Source organism: Seriola dumerili, unplaced genomic scaffold, assembly GCF_002260705.1.
Source record: "Seriola dumerili isolate Sdu_G_001 unplaced genomic scaffold, Sdu_1.0 BDQW01000290.1, whole genome shotgun sequence".
Lineage (NCBI taxonomy): Eukaryota > Metazoa > Chordata > Actinopteri > Carangiformes > Carangidae > Seriola > Seriola dumerili.
In genome coordinates, this window is record NW_019174545.1 from 4645082 (window position 1) to 4664377 (window position 19296).

Here is a 19296-nt window from a genome sequence, read left to right on the forward strand (position 1 = left end):
TACTCAGTTGACATTTTTCTGGTGATGTTAGGTACCACTGTGATATTCTCACGACATGAGCCTCGAGTTAGCCCTTGCCCTTTCAGTCAATCAAATGCTAGCATGCCTAACTTGGTTGTCTTGGAGATGTAGCCTCTTTGAGGGCACATAGGAATGATCTATGACTTCACTCCAAACATAGTGCGAACGAGTTCACTGAAATTGCGATATATAAAAAGTTTATTATTATAGATGTCCAGACATGTTTTATACATAAAGAGAACAAATGTACAGAAGACAATCATTTAAGCATATTTACATTCCATTCTTGGACTATGTCAAATGTCAGTGCATTTGTTCAACATGAGCAACATTTAAAATCTCATTGACTCTTTGATTATAACAAAGAGAAGTTCCAATACCATTTAGATTCCATTTATTACCAACAGAAACATAGAAATACACAAAAAAAATGAAACAAAAATGCCTCACTGACAAAACAGGTCATCACATTTTTGAGTATATTATACTGCAACACGGTTTACTGAGCAAATACAGTATATCAAACCCCTTATTCTGTGCACACAGGTGCTAAGATGTTTCAGGTTTGTTTATAAAGGTAAGAACTCTCCCATGAAATTGTAAAAGAGGAGATTGCAGGGGCAGACCGGGGTCGGCTGACAATAGCGAGGTGAAGGGGTTCAGCTTCTTGTTCAACTTTTTGTGGACAATTTTTCTTCCTTTACTGTACAACATAAAAACTAAGCATTCTAAAATTAAACGGAGCGTGGATACCCTTGTTACAAGGGGAAATACTAACAAACTTTACAAGTCTTCTAAATGGCCAAATGTCCTGCAATGGCTTAAGCATTACGGTGGTCAGACAACCACTTTGATCAAGCTTTATGAGAATCAAGCAATGGATGTTGCTCACTAGTCTGCAGTGCGACGTGTTGGGACTACTTATATTCACAACAATTTACTATGGGAGAGTCATTCATGACGAGCAGCGTATGGTAAGATCTGCTTGAGGTTATCAGACAGTCTAGAGTCCGACAAAGCTCACCCTAGAATTTGGTAATAAATAATAATGCCATCAAGTAATACTTCGCTTCAAGTAATCTCCTGCTGGTACCTGATACATTTTTCTGTGGTGGTGCCTACAAATTTTGGTTACCATCACCAATTTGTACAATAACGTGAGAGCCCTCAGTGCTACCTAAGTAGCATGGGGCCTCCGGCAATGCAAGCATGCATATTATCACTGCAATGTCCAGTTTTTTTAGGTAATTTACACTGCTGAAATATGGAAATCCCTTACCAGTTGTTTTTGCCCACTGGTACAAGGAAATCGGAACAAAGTGCAAATAAAGTAATAGTAGTACATCAGAAGGCTGTTAGAGAGGAAAAGTAGGGACAGAGAGACTGATCCTATATCATGATAATTACTGGTATTTCCCCTTTTTGTAAGTTTAAGCTTCCCTGTTGTACCCAAAACATTAGGAATATGGCTCCCTCTGCTGGTTATATTAATAAATATCTCCCAACTACATCTCATCTGAGCGGTGCTGCTGTAATATGACAGATGGGGGGTTTCGATCTATCCAGTTATCCTTGGACCCTGAAACCTCGTATGCCACAGCAGACGCCACTACAGGATCAATGGATCCTTCCTGTAAGGCCCCTACTCCGCCAGCCGGCCCCGGTTTCATCTCTGCGGCCTGAGCTGGACCAGGGAAGTCTGCCGAGGAGTTGCTATTGACGCCTGTTTCCGAGTCAGGTTGCTCCACCCTCTGGTAGTCGGGGGTGTGGTTCTTCTGACCCCCGGCGAAGATGGCTTTACTGTTCTCCACCTCTGCTTGGGGCATTAAGAGAAGCTCCTCCTCCTCAGGCTCCAGGTAGGATATGGCATCTGTGCTTTCTGGTGGCAATGAGCGCAAAGTCCGAGAGATGACTGCAACAATGAGAGAAAAATTGATTACCAAAGCTGGGCCAAGAAAGCCACACTGCTGAAAGACAAATTCATGAAATCCTGGTCATAATTCAGATTTAAAAAAAAGTACTACACCAGCAAGCATGTACTGCAGTTTTTTTTTTGAGGTAACTTACTGGAGGAGGGTGTGTAGAGTTCCTTCTGCTCTGTGTTTCCCCCAAATGGATTGACTGACGGGAAGATGATGAGACAGAAAGAGAGCAGGAACACCTGGAGGGTAACCCCAAGGAGAAAGTGAGGAAAAAATACTGCAGCATGACAAAGAACTTGAGACTCAATATGAAACAATAATCAGGAGAGAAAGAAGAAATGAATGCAGTCCACAAATTTACCATAACACAAGTGCTGGTTGTGCTGGCCTTCATAGTTGACATCTTCACAATACCCTGTAGTTTCCTCAGTTGCTCTATCAAGGACCTGGAGGAACCAAGAGCACACATTGACTGATACACTGACTGATGTCAACAAATTCAGAAACACTTTCGAGATATGTGTTATTACATATTAATTAAGAAGTGATATCGCAGCGTTCTTACATGTTCTGTTTCTGAAGCATTTGGACTTTCTTCTGTAATTCCAGGTTGTGTGCAGTACAGATGGCAACCCTGTGGTGGGAAGTCGTTGAAGTGATCAGTTTATTTATCCAAACATACATAGTGTGTTTGACCAACCATAAAACCTCATCAACCATTAAAATTGAAGACAAACAGTAAATCAATTCCAGCATAAATAGTCACTGGGTACTGAGCAGACAAAACATTTGCTCGGTTCTTCTTTAAGTTCCTATAATGTATTTTCTTGAGTTTGACAAGAGTAGCTGCAACTCATATATGAATAGCTATGTTACTAAGAAAAAGTCTGTTACAGGTCTGCAAAAATTACTGAATTAATTGATTAGTCAGCAATAACAGAAAATTAATTTGAAACTGTTTTCTAAGTAAAAATGCCAAAACATGGCCAAGTTCCTACAACTATATCATTGGGGTTTTATTGGTCAGACAAAATAAGACATTTGAAGTGCTGTGGGCAATTACAAATTATAATGGGCATGTCTCAGTATTTTATATTTTACAGACAAAACAATTAATGAAGAAAATCATCAGCAAATGAACTGATAATAAAAATAATTGTTAATTGCAGCACTATTTGTCTGCTTTTCCATCCATGCAAAATTTAGTTTAATCAACTTTTAAGTCCTTTAAATTCTTTAAGTTACAATAGCTGGACTATGATCAGAACAACACAACTTTTTGGCCTACCAGTAAAATTCTTCACCAAGACATTTTTATCCTTTTAGCCACATTTACCCATAATGCCATGATATTAACTATTAATTCATCTGAATGCTGGTCATTGTTTTATTTTTCTAAACCTGAGCTCTGATATAAAAGCATTTGGAGGTGGTCCCTGGAGTAAGTAACTCTGCAGGCTAGTGCAGAGAAAGCTCTGTGGAATATCGGACTGTTATCCTAAGAACAGATGTAAAAAAATTCTGTATATTTGTTAAACATTTGTAATAGAGAGAAATAAATTCTAATTTGATAAAATTTTAGCCTCTTATTCTCACCTGTTTTCCAGTCCATCAACGTACACCTTCTTCTTCTTGCGACTTTCCTGAGCAGACTGCTTGTTGCGGATCTTCCTCCTGACCCTCTTCAGGGTCCTCTCCTCTGCCTGTTACACAGAGAGGAGGAGGCTTTAAAACCAAATGTTGACATGACAGATGACAATGTGTACAGCCGCAGAAAGATCAGAAAGATTCAGAAAGATTGTGTCATCACCTTTGTGAGAGGCATGTGTGTGGGAATGGTTACTCCCTCTTTCGCCAAAAGCCGCTTCTCCTCCTCAGAGAGCACAATCTCTTTAAACTGGAACTGAAGGGAGGAAAGACAACATTTGCATTTGCCATATTTGTAGCATGCATCGTGAGCCATCTTACAAATGATACATGTCAGATAACACTGGCATGTTACATGAATCTTTGGGTCTTTGGTAAGATATAGAAGGAGTCTTGGTCCAGCTAAAAGAGTGAGAGAAACTGACCTGGTCTGTTTTGTTGGGCTGTGCTAAATCCTCTGTTGAGTCCTCGATGGCCAAAGTGCAGGGCAGCTCGCTGGTGACGTCCTCCTCCATTGCCTCACTCACCAGGTCGTCTGTCAAGGGAAAACAAAAGTACAGTTAAAATAAACTTAAGTGTCCCATTTGTTGCTTAAAAATATTAGTTAAAGTTAAAGTCTTCTAAATGGCCAAATGTCCTGCCATTTAGAAGACTTAGTTAAAAAAAATATTTCATATATTCAAGACTTCTTGGACTACACATACCCAGATCAATGAAGACATCTGTATCTGGCTTCTCTGCCCTCACACTCTGCAGGATGTCCATGTCCGTCCCTCCGCTTTGCAGCAGAGAGTAGCTGTGATCTGCCTGGACGGTTAAGGCCTCCAGGCTCTCTGTGTGCAGCTCTCCAGGGGTCATGGCAGGGTCCGAGTGCACAGGACTGGGCTGTGAATAACTGGGGCTGGGCACAACGTCACTATCACTGCCATGAGGACTTGGGCATCCCAGAAGATTGTTGTTTCCAACCACAGTGCTGCTGTCATCAGAAATGCCGCTGTCGCTGCCCAAAGGAGAATGAGAGGGACAGACAGCCCCCATGTTGTCTTCTCCCTCTAACAAGCTGGACAGAAAGTCTTCAGTATCCATACCTGTCAGCATCTGGGGGACAAAAGACAGTATTAAACTCTGAAACAAACACACAACAGGTAAGTTGTCAGGCTATTATGTTTTTAGCTGCTCCATGATGGTGTAGTTGATATATAGACTTAAAGATGTTTATATTATTGTTTACAAACCCCTGGACAGTTATTATCATGATTACATCTTATTAACTTCATACTAAGTTAATCTTTCTTTTCTGTGATTGAAGTCTTACATCTTGTTCAGACAACCAGGACTCGATGAGCCTGTTGCCATCAGGAAAGAAGGGCTCAGTAGATCCGCCCTCTCCATCGTGGAACAGCAGCCCCAGTAGGTCTGTCCCATCCATGTCCGGAAGGTCCTCAGTGACTGACATCTGTAAAAACACAGGAGCATTTGCATTAAGTTAAATATTTGTCAATAAATTTTTGGTATAGCTTAAATTCAAAATGACTTGTCATTTTTTCATCTCATACGCTGCATTACAGTTAAGCAGTGCTTCAAATATTTGCTGATAAATCAAATAGCTAATTTTTGTAAAATTGTTGTTGATGAATTTCTGTTTCATAACACTGTAAATTTACAGGAATATCTTTGGATTTTGAGCTGCTGATCAGACAAAACAAGCAAATTAAAGGATCAATATTGAACACAAAAAGAACTAATTTTTCAGTTTTAGCTGACTGAAATAGACAATGAATGCTTCTATGACTATCATATGATTCCTTATCAGAGATCCTACCATACACCTCAGCTATGATTAAATGTTATATAAAAGCCCCAGTTGTCATACTCAATAATGCAGTAGAGATAGTCAATAACACATTGATTTTAGATGTCAAGCCAAAGTACTCAGTCAGATGTAGTCATAATGAGATTTTTGTTTTACAATATCATCCTGTTATAGAATTTGTGGTGGTAATACAGTGATAAACCAGGAAAAGAGGGTGGTATAGTAAATTAAGAGATGGTCCGGTACGCTGCTATCCTACAGAAATGTCTAGTCTGCTTGGATGTTGCAGTGTAATCTGCCTTGACCTTCATGTGGAGGCTCAGGGTGCATGTAGATGCTATTTTGACCTTTGCAGCCACAGAAAATAAGGAGGGATCTAAAGTATGACAGATCATACTTCCCTGTCAGTGGCTTAATAACACGTATACTAAACTGCCATATAAACAGCTTCATATTGCATCATCGCCACGCTCCCATCATGACCTCATCTTACACTCAGCCCCGCCCCCACCTGTCTTTGTCACGAGATCTGAATACAATATCAAGTATCAAAACAAATAAGACGTGTAACGTTTAGTTAAATTCAGGAAACTATCATTTCTACACTGCATTTCTTGCTGAAGTAAAAATATATACTCATGAATGTTGTTCGGATGCAGGGTGCCTTTATTGTCTTGCAAGATGAAGGGTATTGTCTTGCAGCATAGCCATTTAAGACACAAACGGAATGACCTACTTTAAGTAGCAGCTGGCTGAAGCAATGTGATTCATGAGCGTTTGATTATACCAGGCTGAAAAATGTACCTGCATAATTTACTCCACTGGCAGAAATAAGGAAATGTCTTAGGCCAACATCGACGACTTAGCTACTTGACGTTATCTTAATATTCCTGTCAAGAGCTATATTAAAGAGGGCGTGGTCCCTCTTGACATTAAACACGCTGAAAAACATTAAACACGGCCAACGTCGACGTTAATTTTCTTACCGTGAGATGACAGGAGACAAAATACCATTCGAGTGAGTGCGTCCGTGTGTGTGTGTCTTTAGCTTTCTCTACTCCGGATTTCTTTACTGCTACCGCTCACCGTCACAGCGCTTCCTCCTGAAACTACCTTCCAACAAGGCAAAAATTGCGTCATCACGTAAAGCCGGATATTGGTACGTGATCGTCCACCGTGCTTCTGGGAAGTGTAGTACACTGTACTCATTATTGTCCCGCTCAGCGCATACTAGGGGGTGCAGTAAAACACAGAAAATGACAATACATATTATAAAATTATTATTAAAGTAATACAAATACGTATTACTATATTGTTTATTGTATATATATATATATATATACACATATATATATATGTAACACACACCAAAAAGAAATTTAATAAATAGAAATAATTTAATAATATGTATTGTCATTTTCTATATTTTGCATACAATACTCTCAGGATTACGATGCCCCCATCCATAGGGCATGAGTGGAAAATGATGTGAATCATATACTATGGCCTTTGCAGTCACCAGATATCACTATATACTGTATATAAATAAATATATATATATATATATATATATACCGTATTTTGTGTTAAAATTACTATCAAACATTTGCACCAACACAAAAGCATCATACACCTTAAAAATATTACATGAAAAAAGACAGATGCATTTAGATTTTAAATGTATTTTAATCAACACATCAGCATGAACATGGCATCAGATGATTAAAAAACCTGATTACTGAATCTCATACTGAAAGATTATTTGACCACATAACCAACTAATAACTTGGTTGGCATGTTGGTATCCACGGCTTAATGTCATTTATGGGCTTTTTCAGGCCAAAGGGGAAGATATGAAAAACTCTATTCATGTCATCACAAACATTGAGGAGTTTAATGAAACCAGTGTGTCTGATTTCATAACATTATAGAAAACTAAGGCATCGGAGAAAATTGCAATTAAACATTAAAAACACCACATTTCATGTACTGACTGCATGTTTCGCCACATTATCGCCTCAGTACAATGTTGTGGATTTCTGACTCTTTTCCTTTAGATTCATGCTACATTGATTTCTCATAGGGTGTATTGGTGTTACAGCACAACTAAGCATAAAATGGGGCTGGGCTAAAAATATCTGGCTTGCATGACCCAAATAAAAGTTATGTATGCCATGTAATCATTATTATGTTTACTTAAATTATATTTCATAACATTTCCAAATCTCATGAGGATTACAGGTCCCTGTCCTTGACAAAAAAGGAGACAATAAGGATTCACTGGTCGCAACATTCTCACAGAGACTAATTTTACTTACTAGAAGAAAGATACTAAAGTAAGAAATCCCAGATTTCAGAAGCTGAGTTGGGTTATATACCATAATTTAAATTTATACTGCTGGACTGAAAAGCACTTTTTATTTCTAATGAAATCCATGCAATCTCATCCAAGACTATAAAGTCAATTAATTTCCAGAGTGAAGCAGAGTATTTTGTCACAGAACCACACAGAGTTTAGACGTGTGCCGTAAACTACGGTACACTTTTAGTCGTTCCTTTTTACTTGTTGTAGTTGTTCCAACTACCTGTGTGACCGCAGGAATTCTCTCAACAACCCGTCTCTTGTGAGCACGGTGTAGCAGGATCCTATAGACCCCAGTGATGGAGCTCCTGCAGTCTTTCCCCTGATTGTTGAGGATGTGTTCGGAGGTGATTCCTAGTGTCTCCAGTGCTGCCTTTACCTCCATCTCTTCCTCCCCAAGCTCAGATGGATCACTCTCTGCAAGGTACGATGGGTCTAGTTTAAAGGGCTCCATGGCCCGTGGGAAGTCCACAGGGAGCAGCCACTCACAGCCCATCATCTGCTCCACTGTGTAGCGGTCAGATGGTATGGGCTGCAGGATTCCCCTGATCAGCCTCTGGCATGCCTCTGGCACCCAGGAGGGCAGGATGTAGGCGCCCTCCAGGATGCATCGCTTCAGTTTGGCCACCGTGTCTGCCCTGAAAGGCATGGTGCCTGTCACCATAAAGAACATCATCACACCCAGGGCCCAGATGTCTACAAAGATGCCAACGTAATGCTCATCCCGAAAGAGCTCAGGCGCAGCGTAAGGTGGAGAGCCGCAGAACGTGTTGAGTGTCTCATCACGGCGGCTCAGCGTGCTAAAGCCAAAGTCCCCCACTTTGACACAAGAGCTGCTGGTGTAGAAGACATTTTCTGCCTTCAAGTCACGGTGGATGATGTTGTTTTCATGCTGTGGGAGAAATTTTTTTTTAAAATGAGTCATGTAGTTTTTTCATAGTGGATCATAACTCAAACTACAGGATGTAAATATTTGGTACATCAAGGTTTAATGATAATACACATAAGACAAAGGACCAGTAGTGTGTAAATAATCTGCACTAACACAAACTGCCATATGAGATTAATTAGACTAAAAAGGTAGGCAATAAAAAAGGCAATAAAATACATTTCATTACTAACATATAGCAGACAGTATATGGCAGTTAAGACTATTACTTAAACACAACTCTTCAATATAAAATATGTCCTGACCATGTGTTTAACAGCAGAGAGGATCTGAGCAAAGACAATCTTGCTATCAGTGTCAGAAAGTTTCCCTTCTGTAGTAATTTTAGTGTAGAGCTCCCCTCCCCCTGCGTACTCCATCACCAAGTGTAACCGCGACAACGTCTCCACCACCTGAAGAAGAAAAAGAAAGACGACACGAGTGACTGACATGTCAGAGGAAGAAGACCGGATGTCGGATGGATGCCGTGATCATTGAGAAAGCCCCTAGGGGATTACATAAAGGTCATATATAAATCGATATGAGGGCGGTGTACAGTTTGAGCCAAACCTCATAGAGGCGTATGATGTTGGGATGGTGTAGTTTCTCCATGCTAGAGATCTCTCTGGACAGCAGCCTCTGGGTCTTCTGATCTAGCTTGGTTTTATCTAGGATCTTGATGGCCACCTTGTCTGGTGACAGAGCAGTCAATGAGCAGTTTCAGTGACACGTGAAACCTACTATCATACACACATTTCTAAACCATGTAGAGTAGTATTTCAGTAGGAACTTGAATCCAGAAATAATTTAATATGGAAAAGAAAAGAAAAATTAAAATTAAATTATCTTAAATTATAAAAATGCAAATATATTTTTGTTCTCATTGTGTGTATCACTGTGCATTAAAATAACTTTTTGATAATGTAAAATGTTACATACATCATATGTAGCTACAGGATAGAAAATATGTGCCTGGTTCCACTTAACAAACACAGAAATGCCCCAAAGTGACCAGGCCTGACGCTCTGCTCTGGATAATTTGATGGAGGATTAACTGCCCTCAGAAACCAATTTTCTTTATTATGTTCTCCCAGGGGTCAATTCTCACTTTTAACCCTATCTTAAGAGGAAATTTGCTTTTGTAAATGAGGGAAAATTGCCGTCCTGCAGTGACTTAAGGTCTGAGCAGATGTGGAAGATCAAGTCAGTGAAGATTAAATATGACAGGGAACACAGAGTGCTAAATTGAATCCTGTTAATTTAACTTACCACCTTTTAAATATGTGAGGAGAACACGGTTCAAATTTCAAAAATGTATACAACTTACAACTGCAATAGATCAAAATACTTTACATACAGTGCACCAAATTTGAACAACTGATATCTTGGCTGTATTCCTTTAAATGATTCATAGATATAAATTAAATAGACCTCGGGTAACTAAATACATTAAAGTTCTTGAGCAGCAAAATGGTGTTGAGATATCTAATTGTGCATTGGTATACATTATTCAGGATGGTATAAGGCTCCCTTTCAGCTGTGACATAGCTTTCAATAGGAGCATTTAAAATGCATCGCAGCTCATATTGTTTTTGGGGGGCTAAATGATACCACTTACATGCACGCACACACACACACACACACACTCGGTCATAGCATAGCACAGACCAGCATACAGCAGAGCACATATTACCCTCAAAACATAGAGCACACACACACACAGCTACATGGCTACACAGCGACAAACTCATTCTCCTCTCTTTCTCTCTAGCCTTTGATGAGGCATGCAGCAATTTTAGCCGTCGCTAAGGAAACTGGAGATCTCTAATCAATCCATCTGTTCAAGGGCAGCAGACAGTCTGTCTCTCTGTGCCTGAATCAGCCCCCTGGCCAGGCACACACCGCCTCGCTGGTGAATTGCTCCATGAGGACACACTTGTTAGTGTTGCAGCCCATTGATGGAAAGAGCTCATCAGCCAAATTATTACTTAAATCTAAAAAAGAAAACCAGAGCAGAGAGTGAATGGGAGCTTACCTTCAATTTTTATCTTTAAAGATGGATGTTTTTAGACTTCCTTTTAGCAATGACCATTCAGTTAAAATGCCCCGGCTTCTATCAATACTTAGGCGGTCAATCATGTCAGCATGACATCCATATTTAGCTGACGTGTCAAGTTTCCTCTGTGTATGTGTTGTAAATACAACTGCATTTTCATTAACATCATCTTACCTTTGGTGAGGGCATGAATTCCTAGCTTGACATGGGAGAAATTTCCGCACCCGATCTCTCCCCGAATTTTATAGAAGCCGATTCTTCTGCCCACTGTTAGCTCACGGACGACCCTGTGACCAGATGACATTACAAACGATTTCATACTGAATATTCTTTATGAAATACTAGAGTAGAGCCAATACGTCTGGGAAGTGGAAAAAGGAGAGAGAAATACAACAAATGAATAGTCTAAAATAACTTATGGCCACAAAAGACCCATAAAAAGGTGATTTCTGCTTTACCTCCTGACCCCTACCTTTCATCCTGGCACATATCCAGGTTCAGCCTTTCTAGCGGAGTGAGGCGGCGGATGGTGGCTCCCTCATCGTCTGTGTTGATGTCAGAGCTGTCCTGGTGGCTCCAGCGGGTGTACCTTTGGCCACCGGTAACCACAACTGCTCCTCCAATGGAACCTCCGACGGAGTCTCCATTAGAGTCCCCGGTCTCGGCCCCAGAAACTGAGTTGCTCCCAGCAGTGCCTGCTGTCCCGGCCCCAGCCTCAGTCCCTTCTGGGCTGCTCTCGGTGGGGCAGACAGCAGTCATTCTGCAAGGGACACCCAGGGTGGAGTGGGTTTAGCTCATGGCTGTGAGCAGTGTACAACTGGATCCAAAAAAGAAAAATCCATTATTTTAGTTTCTTAATACAATTTTGCACCTGTGTTTTTCTTGACAACATTCTGTGAAAAGTGCTTTATGTGTTGGTCTGATGCATTATGATTGATGTTATGGCGATAATGAGAGTGCCTTTTAAAATCTACCCCTTTAAATTTAAACAAAAAGGCATGATAACAAAAATACTACATTGTATAAGTACTGCCCCCCATTTTTACAATGTAGACACTACAGTGTTAGCATCACATAAATAATGTCCACATGCAAAAGTAAAATAGCTTTCCATTAATGCAGAAATTGAATAAAACAAATTGTTATGCTATCATAGATCCAGAGTAAAAGCTGACATAAAGCAAAATCATATGTGACAAAAACCTTGACTTACCTTCAGACATGTGAGTCATTTAGAAGGTAAATCCTTTCAGTGTCCTTGCCCAAATCTCATGGCTACTGCGACAGCTGGGTCTATAAACAAATGTTATGAATGTGTGTTTTCTTGTTTTTCAGCTAAACAGGACAGAATCCACAGAGTCCGCAGACCCAAGCACATGCTGCATCCAAAATTCCCAAATGTGCTGCAGCTGCAACCTGTCCTCACCACAAAGGAATATAAGGGTTCCTTTCAGTTTGTCATCTTAAGCTGAAAACAGCTGCAGTCTCATTGCATTTCAAGACTTTCCCGTAGCTGAGGTTTTAGTTTTCCTTATTTGTAGGTTTTGAAGAAAGGGTGATGAAGCTGGAGATTAGATGGACGATGTGTTATTGGATTCATGCTCACTGAAGAGGCCTGCCGAGCTTTAATGGGCTCTTTTGATTCTCCAGGGTATAAATAGGCCACAGGTTGAGGAGGAGGGAAGAGGAGATGGATGGGGGGGGGGTCGGAGGAAAGAGGTTGAACAGATGATAGTGTCAGGGTATAGCCATCGGGTGTTGAGTGAGAAAACCTGGAAGGAAGCACAAGAGAGATACAAAAATAAATGTCATTGACGTTTATTTTGACGCACATAGAAGCCTGTCTTTCCTTTTTCTTTTCTAACATTTGTATTTTAATCTGGTTTCTTTAATGTATTTTTTACCTACTTGTAGGTTTGTCAGATTTTTTTTATCATTTGTGGCAGTTTTGTAGATTTTGTATGGGTGAAGCATCTGTGACATGTGAAAGACTTTCTGTGCACATGTCAACGCATGAGTGTCTGTTAATGTCTATTGTAATCCTTGTTGAGTTAATTTAGTGCTTGAGTCCTGCTCCAAGGACGACGCAGGCTGAGGTTGCCACGAGAGCCAGGATAAACAAATGATCCTCATCACTCTCTGCCACCGAGAGGATACTTACAACCTGAAATACCAGCATGACTGTGATGACTGTCACTGTCATATGCATGTGTGATATTTGTGTGGGTATATAGGTTTGTAATTAGGTGATAACTGTTTGCTGCTCTGTGAACAAAGCTCTAACAATGTCCCATGAGAGGGAAAAGAAAAGGTGAATCAGAGGTAAAGGTGAAGCCTGATTTTGCAGAGATGTGTGTATTTCTATAATGACAATTCAAATCATCCAAATAAACAAAAATAAACAAATTATGGCGTTTAATTACTCAAAAACACATTTTATAACCACCATGTTCGGCAAAAGAAGAAAATCTATGCAGGAAGTTACTTCGAAATTACACTCTACATTGACAAAAATTTTAAATGGAATATGGAATCACAAGGATTTTTGGGCAAGAGTAACTGGGCAAGAAGGGCCTTGGTCAGAAAGGTCTCCAAGAACCCAACAGTTACTCTAACAGAGATTCAGAAGTCCTCTGTAGAGATGGGAGAATCTGCCGGAAGGATAATCATCTCAGTTGCACTTTTTAGTACAGTGACTGGATGGAAACCACTTTGAGTTAAAGTATAACAGCCTGCTTGGAGTTTGGCAAATGGCATGTAAAGGACTCTGAGAGCATTGGGGAAAAAGATTCTCTGGTCTGATGAGACAAAGATTTAACTCATTGGGCAAGATCCAACCACAATGTCTGGCAAACACCAGGTATTTCTCATCATCTGGCTAATACCATCCCTATGGTGAGGCATGGTGGTGGCAGCATCATGCTATGGGGGTTCCTCTCAGCAGCAGCGACAGAGAGAATGGTCAGATGAAGAAAACCTGCACCAGACAGCATGAAACCTGAGGCTGGGGTGATGGTTGACCTTTCAGCACAACAATGACCTGAAGCAAACAGCCAAGACAATGCTGGAGTGGCTTTAGGACAAATCAGTCGTTCAGTGGTGCAGCCAAACGCCTAGACTAATAAACTAGACTAATAAATAAGCTGCCATTACTACTCACTAGCAGTCCAAATGTGCATTGGCCCATTGCAGGAAATAGTCCCCAATAAATGCACTAGGTACTCCTGCAGTGTTTGAGTAGTGTTTGCTAAAAACTACAATCCCCAGCTGCTTTAGGAAGTTGCTAAGCCTTTTAAAAAATAATTTATATCTTCAGTAAGCATGAAACTGACCGCTACTGACAGTGTAGGGAAATCAGAAAGTAATGACCGATGGACTAAAGCATTCTTTGGTCTCTTCATGGACATAAAGGAAAGTATAGCATGAGGCTAGCCTTATCCTTTAAAGTTGCAAACTGTAATCTTTCACACATCCACACAGTAGAAAAGATGACAGAGCATAGTGCTGCATTTGTGAAGGAGTGCAAATGGTTAACTTAGAGTAACAAGGTGTTTTGGAAGATGTTCTCTCATCTGCCTCTATATCAAGATGAATGAATCTATGTTAAAGCCTCGGTAGGAAATCAAAGCAATTCTCTTTTGTCAGACCTACAGGCTCCCAGCCTTCAAACACCTTCCTATCATCGCACCATGAATATCTAAGCATTGATCTCATGCAGACTAAAAGGACTCGCTAAGAGAGGAGAGGCCTCTGCTTTACAGCACAAAGCAGCAGGCCCTGAATACCAGCCTTTTATGTGTGTAAATAGAAAGACTAAAGGACAACCATGCATGAGATAAATGCAATAAATGATGAGAGGAGAGCAGGACGAGTTCAGGGACAAAATCACCATCAGGAAATTGTATTTTTCAATAGTATTGGAACATAGCCACTACAATGTCAAATAGCTTACCAGACACTTGTTCACTGTCCTGCAATTACCACCTTTTTCAACCAAAATATCTTAATTACAAACTTCATAAAACCCTAACCCTTCTTAAACAGAGAGTGAGACACCTCCTATGTTGAGTAAAGCAATTAAAAAAAAAAAAAAAACTGGATGGACTGATATTTACTTCACATGAAGAGTATCTCCACAGAGGGTCTATAGATGGGAATAGTTACACAGATTGCTTTGTGTTTTGCTTCCACTGGATAACAGATCTACCTGGTTGCTTGGTGATAGACACCGGCCGAGCATGTTTGCTTGTGTTTCTTCAGGATGAGGATTAGGCATTAACTGGCACTGAGTGTCAAGAAAGACAGCACACAACGCTGTGTTTACAGTGCTGCACTGAGCCTGAGAGTACCCATGTTAATTATGTGCACGAGTGGATTGATGGATTTATACACACACCAACACATACACAAATAAAGGGCTCAAGAGTGTACCAGTGGGAGAATGAAAAACCTTACAATACCCAATACACACGGTGTGTATTGGGTATTGATTATGAATTAAAGCTGAATTAAAGTCATTTTAATCATACTATATGTCAAGAAATTTGACCAAACTGGTTATAGCTTCTTATAATTTATTAATTTGCTTTATTTTTTCATCTGTTTAAAATTGTTTTAAAAATATTTTTGGCTGCTGGTCAGACCAAGTAACCCATCTTAAAAGGTTAAAAACTATTGAGGGGATGTTGGTAGAGTTTGCAGTAGGCAACAAGGCTTAGATATTCTGAAAGAGTGTGTTGGAGCCCGCTGTTCTATTAAATCAGCCATCATAAAACTTACAAGATGCTCAGGAAAACAGGAACTGTAATGTTCACTACTGGGAAGATGCTTCTGATTTTGATGTAGACAGACCACGTTGTATAAACAGTTGCAATTTTAAGATGAATAACATGTTCCAATAGCAGAGCATCTGAGAGAACATCCTCCAACCAAATTTGCTGTACTCTAATAATAATATAATAATTAGTTATTCTAACATTTCGTGGCTTTCAAATTCTTAATGAATAATGATTAATTGCAGATGTATTCTGTATTGTGGACAAGCACTTCTGTCACTTATTACAGAGCAACATACATCCAGTCTACCCACCTTAGTTGTTTTATGTTTGATTTACTGACAGATCTTAAACTCTAAATCTCTGTATATGAATATGCTGTTTTATCACAGACAAGTGTTTAAGTTTGCAAACAGCCCGCCCTTCATCAGCAAACAAAATCAGCCTCACCAAGTATGGGTTCTTACTCACCAGACAGTCAATCATTTGTCTGAGGATGCCTAAAGGGAAGGAGGAGTTTGCCTGGTGCACTCTGCTGCTGATCGCACTGCTAGCATCAGCAGCCTCTTCACACACTCACAACAACGGAAAGGACGAGAGCCCATCCACAGCAGCTGTGGATCAAGAATTAGTCACTCTTTCCATAAACGCCTGTCTGTGCCTTTAGTTAGACAAGGAGCTGCTTCTCACATCACCAGCTATGCAACGTCTATCTGCAGAGGAGTTCCTCCTCTCTGTTTAGTGTCTAAAAAGCCCCTCGCTTTGCCTCCCATTCACTTTACATCCATTCCCTCAGTCCAGCCGGTGCTTGTATCCCATTCTCTCTTTTTCACTGTTTTTTACTGCTCACATTAAGCGTTCAGGCACAAAGACGACGCACGCGCCAACGCACACACATTCACACACCATCTCCTCAGACAGACACATGCACAAGCATACTCATGTGCACTCACACGCGAGGGCGCACGCACACGCATATGCACACACACACACACGCCCGCCCGCCCGCACACGCGCGCGCACACAGACACACACACACACACACACACACACACACACACACACACACACACACACACACAGGCAAGCAAGCTCTCTCTACACAAAGCTCCCCAGTGTGTTAATTGAGACGCACGGCTGACAAGAATAAAGAGCTCAACGGTGAAAGAGCTGCGACAATGAAGACTATGGGCCCTAGGAACAGAGAGACAAGCCTCTCTGGAATCTAAGGGGCAAATATTTCCCATTTCCAAAAAACAGGGTGACCTCTAAATCCCTTCCCTCTGACACACTGAGTCCAAACCAAAGCTGCACAGACCTCTATGGATGCACTGAAACTGACACAATACCTGGCTTTGCAAATGGTCAACTGAATACATTAGTAGGACGCTAACAATCTTTCCATGAATAATTATATATATATATATATATAGTATTTTGTTTTATGTTTAACTTTTTATGTATTTTGACTCCTTCTTATTCATCAGGGCCATTTCTACTGTAGCTGTGTAACGGAAATGTACAGCACACACTGTTATTCCCAAAGCCTGGCGATACACATACTACTGCATAGTTCCCAGTACAACTTGGAGAGCGACAGAGAGGTGTAGATGTCTCTGAGGCCTTAACAAAGTTACCATGACACTGTATGCAGGAAGAACAATAACATAACAATGCAGAAGACACTGTAAATCCTGCATCTGGTGGTTGAAATTGAAATGTTGTTTGGTCATTCTTTTCCTCCTGCTTTAGAGAGCCGTCTGAGTTTACATGTTATTCACTGTCTGCTCTTCAAAGGGGTTTGCATCAAAGAAAAACAAAACACATGAAGCACAATGTTTCATGTGCTCTGGCCATCAAAAGAATAAAAAAATCAGGAACAAATTTCATTCCGGCAGAAACAAACAGGCCCCAAAAAAGGACTATTTTTGCTTCTTAAATATGGAAATATATTCAAGCCGACACTGAGAGGAATGATTAAGGCAGACTTGAAAAGATTATCTCTGCAATGCAATACATTGAATACATACATTAATTTTACAATTAGGTAATTTTTCACATGGCTTCCAGTTATTTACTTCTTGAAACAGGACTAAATATGGAGCATCCTGATGGCTCACTCATTTGAATAAGATGTGCAATGCAGGGCAATTGTGAAATCCAAACATGGCAGCTGAGTCATTCAAATCTCCACCCTCTGTCTCTCTTTGCTATCAGCAAACACAGAAAGCATAAAATGCAAATAAATCCGTCAGTGTGTATAACCACTATAAACAGTTCTAGTTTCAAGCTGTTTACTTTCCTGCTCTGTCCTTATAGCCACAGGCAAGTTTTTGGAATAATTCAACAAAGCCGTTCTTAGACAAACACCCTCGTAATATGTGTCTGTATAAATCTTTGCTGAATTTGTCCTAATAAATCTACTGCACTCCTTACAAGCAATCTATTGCTTCAAACTGAGGAAGATGATAGTAGCAGACAAGCCTGCTAAAAGTGAGTTATGTTGGATGCTGCATAAAGACAGATAAGACCCCATTAGGGTGCAACAGGTGCTAGAGCCAGAAGCTGTCCATTCATAGTCTGGTGTCCTCTAACTTTGCCTGATCATCACAGGGAAAAGAGGTTAAGCACAGTCATTGTGGATCCCCCCCAAAGTTGCTCCATTACACTGGCGTATGCGTACGTCACGTGCGTGCGTAACAGCCAGGTGATACACATTGACCCTTCACAGAAGTGATGCATTGATTTAACGTTACAAAATAGGACAATACAATAATAATAAAACGACATTATGACATTATTTGCACATTATAAGATATTAAACTTCCTTATCTAATGTAATTTCAGGCTATATGACACGAGTTCTACCACCTTTATAAATTTATTTACGAAATATAACCGGGATATGTTTTGTGACTGCAATGTGTTAGAATTTAGAAATACGTTTTTCTTTTTACGACAACAGGCGAGATTTCCAAGCCGAAAGCTCCTTTCGCGAGAATAAATCGTGAAGTACATCAGTTAAGTGATTTGTCTATCCGCGTTCAATGACAGTCAACAGTTTACATCCCCTCGCGCAGCAGGCCATTCCCTATATGAGCCAGCGCATTTCTTATCAAATCAGGACAAAAAAAGAACCCAAATGTTACATTCATGAATCGGTCTTACTTGGGTGACTCTCTTCATGGACCTGTGGCGACATGCATTATCGACCTCGCTGTAAAACCATCCTCTCCGGTGCCCGGTGACATTGAGCGCACTGTCTCCGCTGCAGCTGCTCCCCGAGTTAAGTCTGTTGTGAAGAAGGAATCTGCGTGACGGGCAGGTGCAATCGACGAATCAGCGGCGGCGAAGAAGAGTCCACCGCGCACCTCTTACCCAATGAGGAACAAGAATTACAGATGGCGAGCTGCAGGATCACTTCAGTTCAGTACCACAGGAGCTGTCCAGGGCAGAGTGCAGGCAGACACAGCAGGTAACTTAACCCTGTGTGTGTCACGCACCATGCTCACGGGTCAGGCGTGTTAGCACGGCAGAGGCTCGAGATGGGGCCAGGGGCTCAGTATTAGGCTTCTATTCTAGTGTTCTAGTTGCCTACATAGCACATAAAGGCTATTTTTTTCAATATTAAGTTTGAGTTCCTCTTCAAACTGAGTTCACATTGTAAATACTTAAGTAAAGCTACTTGACAATTACAGGCCTCTGCGTACTAGGACACATAGTTAGGCTGCTAGCTACCTGACAGGCCCAGCCTATATAAGTATCGCTAGAT

General features: G+C 40.6%; 2 protein-coding genes across 3 annotated transcripts; both read right to left on the reverse strand.

Moving 5' to 3' along the window:
- Positions 1-201: 201 nt before the first annotated feature.
- On the reverse strand, positions 202-6521 carry LOC111230941 (cyclic AMP-responsive element-binding protein 3-like protein 3). Its single transcript, XM_022757839.1, has 10 exons — positions 6390-6521; positions 4906-5046; positions 4295-4688; positions 4016-4125; positions 3754-3846; positions 3540-3646; positions 2509-2577; positions 2305-2389; positions 2089-2182; positions 202-1933 (listed from the first exon to the last, which is right to left on the reverse strand). Exons 2-10 carry the CDS (start codon positions 5044-5046, stop codon positions 1527-1529), a joined length of 1500 nt encoding a protein of 499 aa, XP_022613560.1. The 5' UTR covers positions 6390-6521; the 3' UTR covers positions 202-1526.
- A 601-nt stretch (positions 6522-7122) lies between these two features.
- Positions 7123-18788, reverse strand: nim1k (NIM1 serine/threonine protein kinase). Of its 2 annotated transcripts, none has more exons than XM_022757742.1 (7): positions 18693-18788; positions 11963-12521; positions 11222-11509; positions 10924-11036; positions 9264-9385; positions 8960-9106; positions 7123-8657 (listed from the first exon to the last, which is right to left on the reverse strand). In XM_022757742.1, the coding sequence occupies exons 3-7, from the start codon at positions 11506-11508 to the stop codon at positions 7899-7901; spliced, it is 1428 nt and encodes a 475-aa protein (XP_022613463.1). In that variant the 5' UTR covers position 11509; positions 11963-12521; positions 18693-18788; the 3' UTR covers positions 7123-7898. The 2 variants fall into 2 exon arrangements, with proteins under 2 accessions (XP_022613463.1, XP_022613462.1); XM_022757741.1 differs by having other exon boundaries at positions 11222-11566.
- Positions 18789-19296: the final 508 nt, after the last annotated feature.